Here is a 15,781-nt window from a genome sequence, read left to right as displayed (position 1 = left end):
AAGCCACTCAAATGCACATGATTGAAGATAAGTCAGTGCAAATAGATATGTTAGAATTAGACCCGAATGTCATTGTATTTGAAGCTAACTTGGTGGCCAATCCAAGGCAGTGGTGGGTCGATACTGGTGCCACACGGCACATTTGCTCTGATCAGGCCCAGTTTTCAACTTATACCCTTATTAATGAGAGAAAATTAATTATGGACAATTCTGCAACTTCCAACATTGTTGGTCTTGGCGAGGTGGTTCTAAAGATGACATCAGGCAAAGAAGTGACACTAATTGATGTGCTTCCATATTCTCGACATTCGAAAGAATTTAGTGTCAGGGTTGGCTCTTGTCAAAGCTAGATTTAAGCTAGTGTTTGAGTCGAATAAATATGTATTGACAAAAAATGGTCAATTCATAGGCAGAGGGTTCATGAAGAATGGTCTATTTAAAATGAATGTAATGACTGTATACCATGAATTTAATGGTAATGAAATGATAAATTATGCTTATTTGATCAAGTGTTCCAATTTATGACATGTTAGAATTGGACATGTAAATTATAACACTTTACGACCACTTATGAATTTAAACTTATTGTCAACATTTAATGTTGACCCAACACATAAATGTGAAATACGTGTTAAAGCTAAAATGACAAAGTTATCTTTCCATTCAATGGAAAGAAGCACGACCCCTCTAGAATTAATTCACAATGACATTCGTAGGAATCTCATACCGAGAGCAGATAGAAGTTTGGTCGGTGGTAGTGAAGAAAGAACAAATTTGAGCATACCAAGGGAGTAGAGATTCTTCGGCCATGTCGAGAAACTAAAACACTTAAAGAGTAAAGGACTTACTGAATCTTAAGAGAGAAAATGTCACGGAAGGAAAACAGGGAAGAGGAAGAAGCGTGGGTCATTGAAGAAAGTTGAAAAAGGGGAATCGCCAGAAAGTAATGGGAAGAAGATGAACAACAAAAGGTTAAAAAAGATTTACGGTTTTAGGATGATCTAAGGATCACCATACAAATAAAGTGGGCTGAGAAAGAAGAGTCATTGATTTGCCAAGGAGAATGTATGATAAGACATGAACAAAAAACGTACCGGGAGTTACTTGCAAAAAGGGAGAAAGAAGGATACGTGGCGCTCGCCCAGGAAGGGTTATTTATGATAGACAGAACAAATCGAATCATACACTGAACCGCCATATCTTTGAACATTTTCTTTTCGTTGAAGGACCAATTACCAGTGAGACCACTTTAGAAAATCGCGCGAATCTTAAAATATAGACAATAAACAAAACTTGTAAATAAGAAAAAGGTCCTGATTTAATATAATCCCAACTGAATGAGTGTGCATAAGAGAACCCTGAAGTCCGGTCGAACTCATATTCGGTCGGACATACACATAAGATCCCTCATTTGACTAGTATTCACGCGACCAATCACAAGAAGTACTTAACAAGGTAAATATGATAAACATAGATACAAAATCTTACAATCATTAGAAGTACAATTATAACTCTTAGACTTTTGAAAATCTTCCATAAATAAATACAACAAATAAACAAACTTCTACTGACTTCGCTTCCTGGAGTTATCAAATTGTTCCACCCATTTCAAGTAGGGGAGTGTGGTAAAGTGATAACCTAAACCAATTTTGGAAATGCAGGGGATGAGTAAGTCGACTCATTATCACATTTTGTGGGATGAAAATAAATTTTACCCAATATTATTACCGATAGGAAAATCTGTCATCCAACGAAATTTAACTTTTATTTGGAACCACCATATTGTTCTTCCCATCCTAACTATGGGCGTGTAGTAGAATGACTGCTTGGGCAAAAGGGAGAAGCTTGTCCTATCCTCTTGTGTTTGTGTGATTCAGCCTTCGGGACCTGTGATTGAGAAGCTATCTCTGATTTGATCCGATCCAACTTAGCTTGCAGAAAATTCACCTTAGCCTTCTGATGGTCTAAGTCTTGTTGTTATTGGGATATTAGTAAACCATCTACATGAACTTTCCTGGTTAAAACAGTTATCTCTGAAGTGTGCTGGACTTTTAGATCCTCCAACTCCTCAGTCTTTTGCTTTAAATATAAATAAGCTTTGCCCCTTAAAGCTAATTCCGACCGAACTTGAGATTGAGCTGCTAATAAACATACATCTAGCTCTCTATGTTGTGAATGATGTAGATCTAAAGCCTGCATAGCCTCAACTAAGGATTTATCCTTCTCAAACAACAGTTGATCCCAGAGGGGAAGATTTGAATCCATAACTTCCAATAAAATCTTTAGAGGAAAGTTAAGAAAGAGAGAACAAAGGTTAATGGTGTAAAAGGTAAGATCACATCTCTATTTAACTTGCTGAAGGTGTCACTGGAGCACTGTAGGAGGTGTCACGGGATCACTACAGAAAATAGCAAAAGGGCAGAAATAGACTTAGGTCTAGTCAGTCAGCTATACCTCCTTCGACTAGACTTGAAGGGGAGGCTAGTGATATAGGTTATGATAGATTGGTCGAGTGAGTGAAGGAGGGGTTTAAATCTAGAAAGATAGGGAAGGTATATCACCGGTAGAGTAAAGGCCGAGCGAGCGCCTTCGTGCTCATATATGCTCGGCCGGGCAAAGCCCGCCCGAGCATAAAGACATTTAGCCTTATACAATATTTTCAGTATCTTACTGGTCGACCGCAAGCCGAGCGAGTATTCACGTGCTCATATATGCTCGGTAGGGCAAAGCTCGCCCGAGCATAAAGACATTTAGCCCTATATAATATTCTCATCATCTTATCGGCTGAAAGCAAACCGAGTGAACGCTCTCGCGCTCATATATGCTCAGTCGGGGAAAGCCCGCCCGAGTATAAAGAAAGGATCAACAGAAGATATTCTTAACAGTATATATGACCGACTTGAACGACCGATCAAGACAGGTTTAACAGAAGGTAGTCTGAACAGTATATACAACCGACTTGAACGACCGATTGAGATATATTCAACAGGAAACATTATTAACAGTAATACGACCGGCTCGAACGACCGACCGAGACATATTCAGCAGGAGATATTCTCAATAGTATATACGACCCACTCGAACAACCGATCGATATATATTCAACAGGAAACATTATTAACGGTATATACGACCGGCTCGAATGACCGACCGAGACATATTCAGCAGGAGATATTTTCAACAGTATATATGACCGACTCGAACAATCGGCTGAGATATATTCAACAGGAAACATTATTAACAGTATATATGACCGGCTCGAACAACCGGCCGAGACATATTCAGTAGAATGTATTCTCAACAGTATATATGATCGACTTAAACAGTCGACCGAAACGTGTTTGGTAAAATATTTGGAGGGAAATATCTTCTAGAAGATTCTTCAAATATGATGACGTGTTCCCATTATAAATACAAGTCATAAATGACAAAAAGGGTACATCTGGGGTAAATGTTCTTTAAAGGATTATTGCACGAAGTGTAAAGGATGACTTCATCTCCTAACAAATTCTAACGAACCGGGGACCACCTCACAACTACGGAGGTCACGTGAGGTGGTATAAAAAAGAGAATATTCTCCGTTGGCAAGGTATGCAAATTCTAGCATCTAAACTCTGTTTCACTTTAGTTACTGTTCTTATTCTTCTTCTTCTTAATTATTCTTCTTCCATCTTTGAGAGGAACTAACTTGAACGTCGGAGGGCCTAACCAGGGATTCTCACTCCGGTCTTAGGTTACTAACGTTTTGTTGACTCATCTTATTATGCGTGAAAGTGTTGAGGAGTCTTTTCATATCTTCGGAGTTCATCTTCATCGAAAATTATCATTATTCATTATTCATTGGAACCGGTACTCATCTCCATAAATCTTAGATAGAGATCAAAGATTATTCAATACATTCTTCCTAGCTGAGAAACTATCACTATGTATAATAATTGGATGTTGGATCTGTGCTGTGGACAGTTTTCTTGCACTGCTTGCTTTCCTTGATTTGGAGATTACTATCTTACCGCCTCCAATTTAATTGAGTTTCGGTTCTTAAAAAGGAATAGCTGACTCGCTTTGAATGACTATTCGTATGAAATAATCATAACATTTGTATACCTTGGCAAGTCTTGTGACGTGTCTGTTAATCAATTTTTAATGGTACAGAATATGTTATTAGATGCCCGATGTTTCTCATATAAAGGACTATTATATTAGTATAAAATATTTCTGTAATTAATTTATTTATATTTTATTATGGGTCTGACAATATTAGATCACTTGACATGAATGTTGGCGAGGAGTTGGAGAGCCATAAGGTATGCTTAGACTTGTTCATGGAATAGAAACCAGATGCAGAGCCGTAATGTATGCTTAGACCTGTCGTGCGGATCCAAATTGAACTCAGCCCAGAATTATATTGAAACTGGGTCGAAGGTGCAATCCATAGTTGGCGATTTCCAATAATTCAATAAACGACAGATTAATCACCTATTTTATTAAAATTTATTTAATTATTTATCTTAAATATCTTAAATTATTTAATATATTTTAGTAATATTAAAATATAAATTAATTCTTTTGTTTAAAAATTTTTATACCTGGGATTAATATAAAAAAATGTATTTTTCAAATGATAAATTAGAAGGTTTTAATATAAAAATTATTTTAATTCTCTTATACTAAGATTAGATCATCCACATTGTTATTAATAACACTCATATAATATAAGGTGAGATTTATAATACCCAAATAATATTGGTGGGAGTTATAATACTCACACATAAGCTCAATTATTAAAGAGTAAGTTTTATAAAAAAAAATTAAAAAAAAAGGAGAAATTCCCAACAGCTATGTAATATAATGGTCATTCAAATAAATTTCTAAAAATTTCTCTATAAATATTCATCTATTTCTATAAATTATTTTATTCAACCAAATACATTATTTTACGTAATAAATCACTCACAAATTTCTTCTTTACTATTCGATATCTCAATTTTTTTTAATTTTAAGTTTTATATTCCTATTTTTATCCAAAATATATATATATATATATATATATATATATTAATTTCAAAGTATGAATCATAATTGTCTTTGAAAGTAGTCTCATACTAATGGCAGACCTTGACTTTTAAGGGTTAAGGCTAAAAGAGAAAAGAGACCTATAGAAAAAAAAGACCTTTATGGGGGAAAAAATTATTAGCAAATAATTTGAATAGAGTTTAATAAAAAAACTTAAAGATCCATATATATTTTATTTAAAATATGATAAACTTCATGCAAAATATATTTTTTTAAGATTTTCCAAAAAGTACAATATCATACAAAATATATTTCTCAAACTTCTCCAAAACTTCAACATCATACAAAATATATTTTTCTCAAACTTCTCCAAATAGTGCAACACCTACAAATAAAAAAAAGTATTAAATAATCATTGAAAAATATAAATCATCTAGCATTTTTAAAAGTAAAATCATCAATAAGGTCTTTAAAATCAAGTTTTTCTAACACCTAATTTTTAATGCATAAATTGTCAAGTCATTTAATCTTTCTTGAGATATAGTTGAACATAAGTATGATTTTATCAATTTTAGTTTAGAAAAACTTCTTTCTATTGATGCTACAGTAACTGGTATAGTTAACAAAACTTTATAAGCAATGGAGATATTAAGAAACAATCTAAGATATTTACAAACTCAAGAACTTCAAAAGCTAACTTTGTTTCGGTTGGTAAACACACTTGTAGCACTTGCAATTCAGAAAATAAATCATCAGCATTGATATCAGATTTTTCACTATATTTTAGAGCAACTTGAAGATTATCACAACACTTGTGCAATTTATTATCATTCCATTGAAAGCAACTTTTTAGGGTTGAACAAAAAATCAAAAATGTTTTCAAAGACTTCCAATTGTTCAAATCACTCTTTAAAGATGAAATAACAATATCAATGACAATAAAACAATAAGTAATCCTAAAAGATTACTCGTCAAATTATGAAATCTCTTCATGACAATTTTTATCAAATTATTTTTTTCTACGAGTTGTACGTTTTTGAGCAAAAATAAGATCAATTTCCTTTTTAGATGCAATCTCTTTTGCTAATGTCATAGTAGATTGGAAACCTTCCTCCCTATATCTTTCAAAATAAGAAATCAATTCTCTTTAAATCTTTATTGCAACGTCAATTTGCATATATTTATATTGTAACTTTTTGCTAATCAATTCAATTTTTTTCGCAAATGTTACACCATATAGTCATGCTCAACAAAAATTCAAAACTTTCAACAAAAATTCAAAACTTTCAAGTTCATGTGTTGCTAAAGATTCAACCTCATTCCTAGTCTTAGCATCTTCACCAACTTTTGATAATTCATATAAAGCTTCTGTTATCACATATTTTGACTAAGTTATTATGACTGTGATACTATTAACATGACTTTTCTATCTTGTTGTTGATAATGATTTTAGAGTTAATTGATAAATATGATCTTATAAAATCTTTCATCTTTTTGTAGAACTAACAAATAAAGTATACATACACTGCATAACTCTAAAAAAATGACACAATCTTAACACAAGAATTTGTCATATCACAAATTGTTAAATTAAGAGAATGACAAGCAATGACATATAAAATGCCCTTGATTTATTATAAGAAATCTCTTTTGTACACCTTGATTTTCACCTTTTATATTGGAACCATTATCATAACCTTGCCTCCTCATATTATCAATATCAAGTCCAAGGGTTTCTAAAATAGATTGTAATTCATCAAAAAGTTCTAGCCTAGATGTATCATCCACTTTCAAAAACTCTATAAATACTCATTTATCTTTATAGGACAAACTAACGCATCCACATTGAAAATTTGCTCATGGTGACTTGCATCTAAAGTACAATCAAGTATCATAGAAAAATATTTTGCCTCCTTTATTTTTTTAATGATAACACTTATTATTTTAGAGCCTTATATAAAAGTCAACTCATTTTGAATCTTATGACTAAGGCAATAATAATGAATCTTATTATTTTGAATGTGTCTAAAATGCTCTTGCATTACCAAATCAAATCTGCAATTAATTCAAGTAGCCCCAAAATATTTCCATTACTGCCTTGGTAATTTTTTTCATTATCCCCATGAAAAGCCAAATTACTCTTAGCAAGACATTTAACAATAGAAATAATCCTCACTAAAACAAGTTCAATGTTCTTTCTCTTTCTTAATTTGTGCTTGGATCTTTTTGTATATTGTTTCATTCTTTTTCAATCTTATTTGCAAATCAATCCAAGTTCTCATGTTGGTAATATGCTCAATGTCATTCTCATGCTGTCTAAGTTTGTCACTTAAATGTTTTCGATCATTAAGACCTTTATTTGCTAGCAACCTTTTATTGTTCACTAATTTAAACAATTTGCAATAAAAACAATATACTTTGTTTGTATCTTTCAAGTACACCAGCCATTTTCTATCTTGATTCTCTTCATTTGATAATTTTCTTGTGTAATAAGAATATGAAAAATGTCTCGAAAGATTATTCATAGGGAACTTAAGATTACCTTTTCTTATAGGACATTTCTCTACTGAAAGATCTCTTGTTTTATTATCAATCTTATTCCAAGATCTTAGATCATATATATCCAAAACATGACTAGTCTGATCTAACTCATTTTCATTCTCAATTATATTAACAACTTTTATATTCAAATCATTATCATCATTTTCTCTTAATTTTCTTGCTCATTCGTTGCATGATTATTATCATCATTTTTTCTCAATTCTTTCTGCTCATTGTTTGCATGATCATTTAATTCTTCTTGATTACTCAGTTATTGCTAATTTATTGCATGATCATTTAGTTCTTCTTAATTACTCAGTTGTTGCCCATTTATTGCATGATCATTTAGTTCTTCTTGACTTTCTTCTTGTAATTCATTAACTAAATCTTCAATTGAAGAGACCTTTTTGAGTTTTAATAATATGTTTCACTCTTTTTCTTTTGTTTCTTTTATGACTCTCAGATTGATATTTCTTTAAAAATATATTTGTACTATAAATTTAAGGTGTAAAGTTAAAACACACAAAATCAGCAACAAAGCTAGCAATGAAAATAATATTGTTAGAGCAATCTGGGTACCCTAGGTTTTGAAGTTTGAGCAAAGGTTTAAGTTAGATTTATTGTTACATTTGATATGCATTGTGAGTGTGCAGGATACAGGTACAACAAGGAAAGTCCAAGTGTGATCTTGGCAGAAGAAAGTCCAAGGATGAGTCTTGGCGGTGTAAGTCCAAGCATGTAGTCTTGGCAACGTAAGTCCAAGTGTGACTTGACAATGGATGAAGTCCCGGAGGCGCGACCTCTTGGCAAAGGAAGACCCGACAATAATGACAAAGTCGATGGAAGCTCTAGAAGGTAAGACGTGAAGGATGGGGAGGTATCCGAGGGACGCAAGGCTGATGGAGAAGGCTAGAAGGCTAGGTCTAGGTTGGTCGGGCGAGGACGAGTGCTGAGTGAATGTACTCGGGAGTTAAATCCTAGAATTAGGGTTTACTGTAGCAGCACTGTAGTGTCACTGTAGTGTATTGTAGAAGTACTGTAACGGTACTGTAGCATTACTGTAGTAGTCGACTGGTGTTTTCATCAGTCGACTGGTGCAGTCGACCGAGCAGTCGACTAGGCGCGAACAGAATGCTTCTGTTCATTCGGTTAGTGTGGAGCAGTCGACTGATGAAAGTATCAGTCGACTAGTATATAGCCATTGGGTTGTAACGGTCGAATCTCCATAGAGGACAGTCGACTGATGGTTTTAGCAATCGACTGGTAGGCGGGGTTTTCTAACTCGTGGCCTATATAACTAAGCATTGGAAGCTTGGTTAAGTTTGACGAAATAGAGGTGGTTAACCCCTATTAGTAGTCTACATGTGCCCTAGCGTCTCAAGTGTTCTTGTGAGAGTTGTGTTGAGGTTTCTCCACCCATAAGAAGCTACATAAGCTAGCCGGAGTTTGTCGAGGAGTCATCCACCGACGGATCGGGATCGCCCACCTTATGGACAGACGTGGAGTAAAAGCCCTAATCTCCAAACCACGTTAAATGATCGTGTAGCGTGGTTTGCATTTCTTGTCTTGTATTTATATTAGCTTTCTACTTGTTTGTTTGTATTACCACTACGTAATTAGCAAGTGTAGGAAGAAGCGATCGATTTGAGTGAGATGCTATTCACCCCCCTCTAGTGGGCTTCAAGGTTCCAACAAGTGGTATCAGAGCGAGGTGAGCTCTTGTTGGACTAATCGCCAAGAGAGCGGCTAGAGAAAGAAGATGGAGTCAGAGGGACCGCTCGGATGGGACATCCGAATCCCACCTCCATACGAGCGTGAGGACTTCGGGTATTGGAGGTCACGCTTGGAGACTTGGTTCCAAATAGATTTGAACCATTGGATCGCATTGGAAGATCCTTTTGAAGCTCCAACGGACAAAAAAGGGAAACACCTCCGGCCTCGGTATTGGACCAAGGAGCAAAGGGAGCAATTGGAGGCGGATAAGGAGGTAACAAAACTTCTATTGAATTTATTACCTTCTAACATTTTGTTGAGTGTAGGCAATTACAAGAATGCAAGTGATCTTTGGAAAAAGATCATTACATTCCATGAAGATCCTACAAAACTCCAAGTAGTGGAGGAGCTCAAGGAGAATGACTCATTGGTCTAAGAGGAGAAGGACCAATCGGATGTTAACACGTGTTCAACATCCGAGGAGGAGAAGGAAGATGAGGAGGTATCATCCACATCATTAAGGGAGGAAGAAGTGGAACCACCCACATCTTTAAGTGAAGAGGAAGAAGAGCAATCCAAGGATGAGGAGATCTTGGAAGCTCAACCCTTCACCTTAACTACTAAGAAGAGCACAAAGGACCACATCAAATGCTTTGAGTGTGGTAAGATGGGGCACTACAAGAGTAGGTGTCCTCCGCTCAAGAATGTAAAGATGGTAAACCCTAAACTCACTAAAGTTAATTTAGAAACTAATGTGGGTTGTAGGAAGAAGAAGGAGAAGAAGCACATTAGGTGCTTTACATGTGATGAGTGGAGAGCTCAAGAAATTGGCGCACTTGAAGAAATGGGAAAAGAAAAGGAGCTCAAGTCAAATAGGAGCACTTGAAGTAATTCCTATTTTGAAGTTTAATCCAAACTCAAATTCCTTTATGCTTGTTAGGAATATTGAAAATTATGTACCCATGCATAATTATGGATTTAGGTATAATGATAAGAATAGGGTTAACACGGTAGATAACCCTAAGAAATCATACATTAAGGGTAGACCTAATAAGACCCAAACCACTTTGCCTAAGGGAAGAAAAGTGAGTGAAAATCTAAGCATTAATCCTAAGAAAGGGAGACATATGCCTAGGAAGGTGGGTAGGTCTAGGGATGCCCAAGGTGGACATGTTGACTCTAGGGTTAGAACCTTAGAATTAGAAAATCAAGCCTTGAAGACAAAGCTTGAGAAAATGGAGAAAGTCCTAAAGAGGTTCATCATTGGACCTAAAGGACTTGACATGTATTTGGGTGGTCAAAGATCCAAAAATATCAAATTGGGTCTCTCTAAGACCAAAAGGAGATCAAGTGTTAAGGTGACACATGACATTGGTAAGGGAGGAATGACCAAGGACAAAGGAAAGTCATCCAAGGCCAATAAGAAGGAATATGCTAGGGTGACATATAATTATGGTAAGGATGAAGTGTCCAACGTTAAGGACAAGAAGAAATTAAACAAATACAAGGTGTCTAAGGTTAAGAAGGTGAGTTTTGTAGGCCAAGTGTCACCCGAAGTGGCCTAACCATAGTGGATGAGCCACCTAGAGAGGTGGCTAAGACTAAGAGCTCTAGAAAGAGCTCAAAGAGTCTTTGGGACATATGATAAATGATCTCAAGTGAACCAATATGTGCCAAAGGGATTAGAGATGAATTTGAGTCTCTATTGTAGTTGGTTGGCACAATTGGGTTAAGTTCATGCATGAAAATATGACATTGTGGTCATATTGTATGAAAATTAGTTTTTGATGTATATATATGTCATATAAACTGATGCTAGGGATGCATTATGGTTTAGTATGGGCAGATACATAAAGAGGAAGACAAAACTAGGACTTTAGGTGAAGGTTCAATTGAACTATTTAGCTAGCTTTAAATTTTGTGTAATTCTTGGGATCTGTGATAAATATATTTTTCCCAAGTAGACAAGGATAAAATATACCTCTCCATAAAATTTGAGAATTTTTAGAGGTTTGTGAAAATTTTGACGTATTTATGAAGTTGGTCAGAAAAGGTTGATTTTTTACAGAAATAGCGTACCCGTCGACTGGTACAGTTACCAGTCAACTGATAACAGTAATTTTAAGCACAGAATATCTTTGTAAGCTCATTTTGACGATGTCAGTTGATTGATATGGTTTGAAAATATTTTTCAGCATTAGAAAATAACCAAAAGAGTGATGAACATGTATGTAATCTTATGGGAGATTAATACATGATGTTTATGGTCATTAGAGGTCAAAGAGTCCAATAATTAAGATATTGTTGGAGCTCTTTTTGATGTATAGCAAACGGGGAGAAATTTAGGTTTAAGTGGGAAACCTACATACCTTTGCAAGAAATCCTAACTCAAGGGGGAGCTTAGATGAAGGGGAGCGATTTCTCATTTATTTGTAAAGGGAAAAAATTTGCCTTTTGCGGTGGAGCTTAGGTGAAGGGGGAGCCTAGGATTAGGTTCCATGATTTATGCATGTGTTGATTGCATATTTATTTGCATATGTATTGCTATAATGTTTTTCTAACTTAAACGGATTGTCAAACATCAAAAAGGAGGAGATTATTGGAGCAATCTGGGTACCCTAGGTTTTGATGTTTGGGTAAAGATTTAAGTTAGCTTTAATATTGTATTTGATATGCATTGTGAGTGTACAAGATACAAGTACAACAAGGAAAGTCCAAGGGTGATCTTGGCAGAGGAAAGTCCAAGGATGAGTCTTGGCTGTGCAAGTCCAAGCATGTAGTCTTGGCAACGTAAGTCCAAGTGTAACTTGGCAATGGATGAAGTCTCGGAGGCACAACCTCTTGGCAAAGGAAGACCCGACAACAATGACAAGGCCGATGGAAGCTCCAGAAGGCAAGACGTAAAAGATAGGGAGCCATCCGAGGGACGCAAGGTTGATGGAGGAGGCTAGAAGGCTAGGTCTAGGTTGGTCGGGCGAGGACGAGTGCTGAGTGAATGTACTCGGGGGTTAAATCTTAGGATTAGGGTACTGTAGCAGCATTGTAATGTCACTGTAGCGTATTGTAGAAGTACTGTAGCGGTACTTTAGCGTTACTGTAGCAGTCAACTGGTGTTTTTATCAGTCGACTGGGCACGAACAGAATGTTTCTGTTCGTTCGGTTAGTATGGAGCAGTCGACTGATGGAATTATCAGTCGACTGGTATATAGCCGTTGGGTTGTAACGGTCGAATCTCCACATAGGGCAGTCGACTGATGGTTTTAGCAGTCAATTGGTAGACAGGATTTTCCAACTCGTGGCCTATATAACCAAGCATTGGAAGTTTGGTTAAGTTTGGCGAAATAGAGGTGGTTAACCCCTATTAGTAGTCTACATGTGCCCTAGCGTCTCAAGTGTTCTTGTGAGAGTTGTGATGAGATTTCTCCACCCACAAGGGCAATACTGTGCCCTAGCCGGAGCTTGTCTGGGAGTCATCCACCGACGGATCGAGATCGTCCACCTTATGGACAACCGTGGAGTAGGAGCCCTAATCTCAGAACCACGTTAAATGATCGTGTAGCTTGGTTTGCATTTCTTGTCTTACATTTAGATTAGCTTTCTACTTGTTTATTTGTATTTCCATCACGTAACTAAACAATATAGGAAGAAGCGATCGATTTGGATGAGATGTTATTCACCCTCTCTAGCGGACTTCAAGGTCCCAACAAACACAAACAGTGAAAATAATAGTGAAAGAGTAATAAAACCTGATTTGTGCTTAAAGCAATAGATATAATATATTTTATGATGATTAAAATTAGGATGATTTATTTAAATTCTTTTAAATATGTAAGAAAATTTATAAAATATTGAACTTCAATATAATATTATGAAAATATTGAAAATAAGAAAATATACATATAAGTTGGTATTGCGTAAGTTCTAATTAGCAATGAAGCTAAACTGAGTTTCGAGAAATTAAAGTTTATTCCTATTAGTTGAATGACTACTTACGCAGTAGATCAATTGTGTCTTTTCTTAAGAAAAACTTAAACTAGGGATGAGGTCTTCAATTTATTCAGAAATAAGTATGGATTTAATGAATTTTTTAGAAATAGGGTGGATATAAGATATTGTCATCCAACTCGTCCCAAAAATAATAATAATAATAATAATAATAATAATATTATTATTATTATTATTATTATATTATTATTATTATTATTAAAATATTAATAATAATATTAATATTAAAAAAAATTAAAATATTAATATTAATAGTAAAATAATAATAGTAAAAACTTAATTTGAAGATGGAGACTGGAATGAGTATTTGATCTCGATATTTTGGGTTTAAATCCGAAAAAACTAAGGATGGAGTGGAGAAAAAATTCGGGGACATGGATGGGATGGCCAACCTCTCCGTCCGTTGCCATTCCTACCGGCACCTCCACGGCGAACCGGTCCTAGTTCTTGTAAGACGAAGCCATTGGCTGCGCCACCGCCATCTCCACCGCTTTCCTCACCTCCACCTTCTCCTTCCTCACCTTCCTCCCAATCTCACCTCCCATCAATCCCTCGATGGCCTTCGCCACCTGTTGCCTACTGAAACTCGCCGACGCCACTGCCAATGTCGGTGACCAGCACCAGCTTTATGTTCTTCGGCTGGTCCGAGAAGATCGGAAAGCATAGCATAGGCACGGTGGATCAAATGCTCTCCGATATCCAGTTCTACCCGAAGTGCTTCAGGAACTCGCCCGTCGACTGGTGAAGCAGCACCTCCCTCATCCGGCACCACCACTCCGCTTCTGCCGCTAGCCTCTGCAAATTCATCGGGCAGAGGCAGCTGCTTCTCCTCTGCTTTCGGAGCGGTTCCATAAGAACCTGACTTTGGTGCTCAGCCGCCGTCGGCGATCACCTCCAGGTGACTGCTGTGTCTACTGCTTAACCACATTAAATTGATTCCATTGCTCCCAAGAGAGAGAGAACCCATGGGGAAGTCGATAGTCGCATAGTGTCTCAATTGTTGACACTAATGGGCGGGTTGAAATCTCGTGCTCATGTAATTGTCATTGGGGTTACTAAGGACATGATAGTAAAAAGTGAATACGTTCATCCCAGTATTTCCGTCAATCTGTCTCAAGATTAACACGGAGGAGGTAAATCACGAGTGGCTATTAGCTTTTAGAATAGTGACTAGCACATAAGAGAGGCATGTATCTCAGTTTTGCCGAGATTCGAACCCCAGATTTCATGGTGACAACACCTCATATGCTAGCCACTAGATCCATCCGAAGGGACAGGGATTACTAAGAACATGAAGCTATCTGATAATGTATGCAACCATTGCCCAATGCTAGTACTTGTCCAATTTATGTGGCAGTAAATATTGATGTAATGTAGTTTGATTTAGGTAATGCAGGTTGATGTGGAAAGAATTGCAAAGGACACTCATGGACGTGTTGGTGCTGACCTTGCAGTTCTGTGCACTGAAGCTGCTCTTCAGTGTATGGGTGAGAAGATGGACATAATTGATCTAGAGGATGAATTCATTGATGCTGAGATTCTTAACTCTTTGGCTGTTACAAACGGGCATTTTAAGACTGCTTTGGAGACGAGTAACCCATCTGTCCTCCGTGAAACTGTAAATTTTTTGCTTTGGTACATTTAATTATAATCAATTTATTTTTGGATTATGATTATTCATGTGGCACCTTTGGAAGTGGTTGTAAGAAGGAGGGTTTGTAAATGAGAAACCAACCAGGATTTTTTTGAACATTTAGAAATCTTTGTATTGGAATATTATGAATACAACAATATTGTACTCATGAACCGTGAATTTCCAAATGGCAACTTGTGTTTCCTTTCAGAAGCCAATGTCTATTTCTTTCAAAAGCAAAATAAATAGCCAACAAATTCTTTGTTTCTTCCCGGATGTATTTGAACTTGGACTAGAATTTTGGAGTTAATATTTTTTAGATTGATACGGTGAGTAAGGTGGGACCTCCAAAGTTGGGTTCAACATCAAGAAAGTTAGTTGATGTGACAGTCAAAGTTAAGAAGAGGTCAATTCTCGGGTTGTATCGATGCTTTGTCGAAATAAGTCCAGTGCCACTGTTGAGTGCTCTAGCTGATCAGACAAAAAGGCCGATCAGACACACTAGGTACATCATCTAGTTGGATTGAACTCTATATTCAAGTATAGTGGCCGAGTGCAAAATGAACCCCTAACATAAAGTCCGATCGGACATAATATCTTAGCAGATTCCAAATCTCCAAACATAAACTCGGTCAACTTAAGGCCGGTTGGATCTTAGGGGCTCAGCTCCCTACTTCTCTAAATGCAAGGCCCTCAGCTTACATATGTCCAGCCCCATCGTCGGTCGGACATCTAGGGCCAGTTTTCCACATAAGCATGACTCATAGTCTACAGCCGGTTAGCCCAAAGTCTATCGGACTCTCTCTATGAGACAACATTGTCAGGGAATCGTAACAACATGTCAGGGAATATGTCATTACTCACATGCATGTAATG

The 15,781-nt window shown here is 36.4% G+C and overlaps 1 protein-coding gene across 1 annotated transcript; it reads left to right on the top strand.

The window, feature by feature from the left end:
* Nucleotides 1-14,240: 14,240 nt before the first annotated feature.
* LOC122025677 (cell division cycle protein 48 homolog) lies at nucleotides 14,241-15,074 on the top strand. Its single transcript, XM_042584515.1, has 2 exons — nucleotides 14,241-14,581; nucleotides 14,660-15,074. The coding sequence occupies exons 1-2, from the start codon at nucleotides 14,564-14,566 to the stop codon at nucleotides 14,915-14,917; spliced, it is 276 nt and encodes a 91-aa protein (XP_042440449.1). The 5' UTR covers nucleotides 14,241-14,563; the 3' UTR covers nucleotides 14,918-15,074.
* The last annotated feature ends 707 nt before the right edge of the window (nucleotides 15,075-15,781 follow it).

This window comes from Zingiber officinale, chromosome 9B (assembly GCF_018446385.1).
Source record: "Zingiber officinale cultivar Zhangliang chromosome 9B, Zo_v1.1, whole genome shotgun sequence".
Lineage (NCBI taxonomy): Eukaryota > Viridiplantae > Streptophyta > Magnoliopsida > Zingiberales > Zingiberaceae > Zingiber > Zingiber officinale.
The sequence above is the reverse complement of the archived record's forward strand: the minus strand, read 5'-3'. Positions and strand labels throughout refer to the sequence as shown.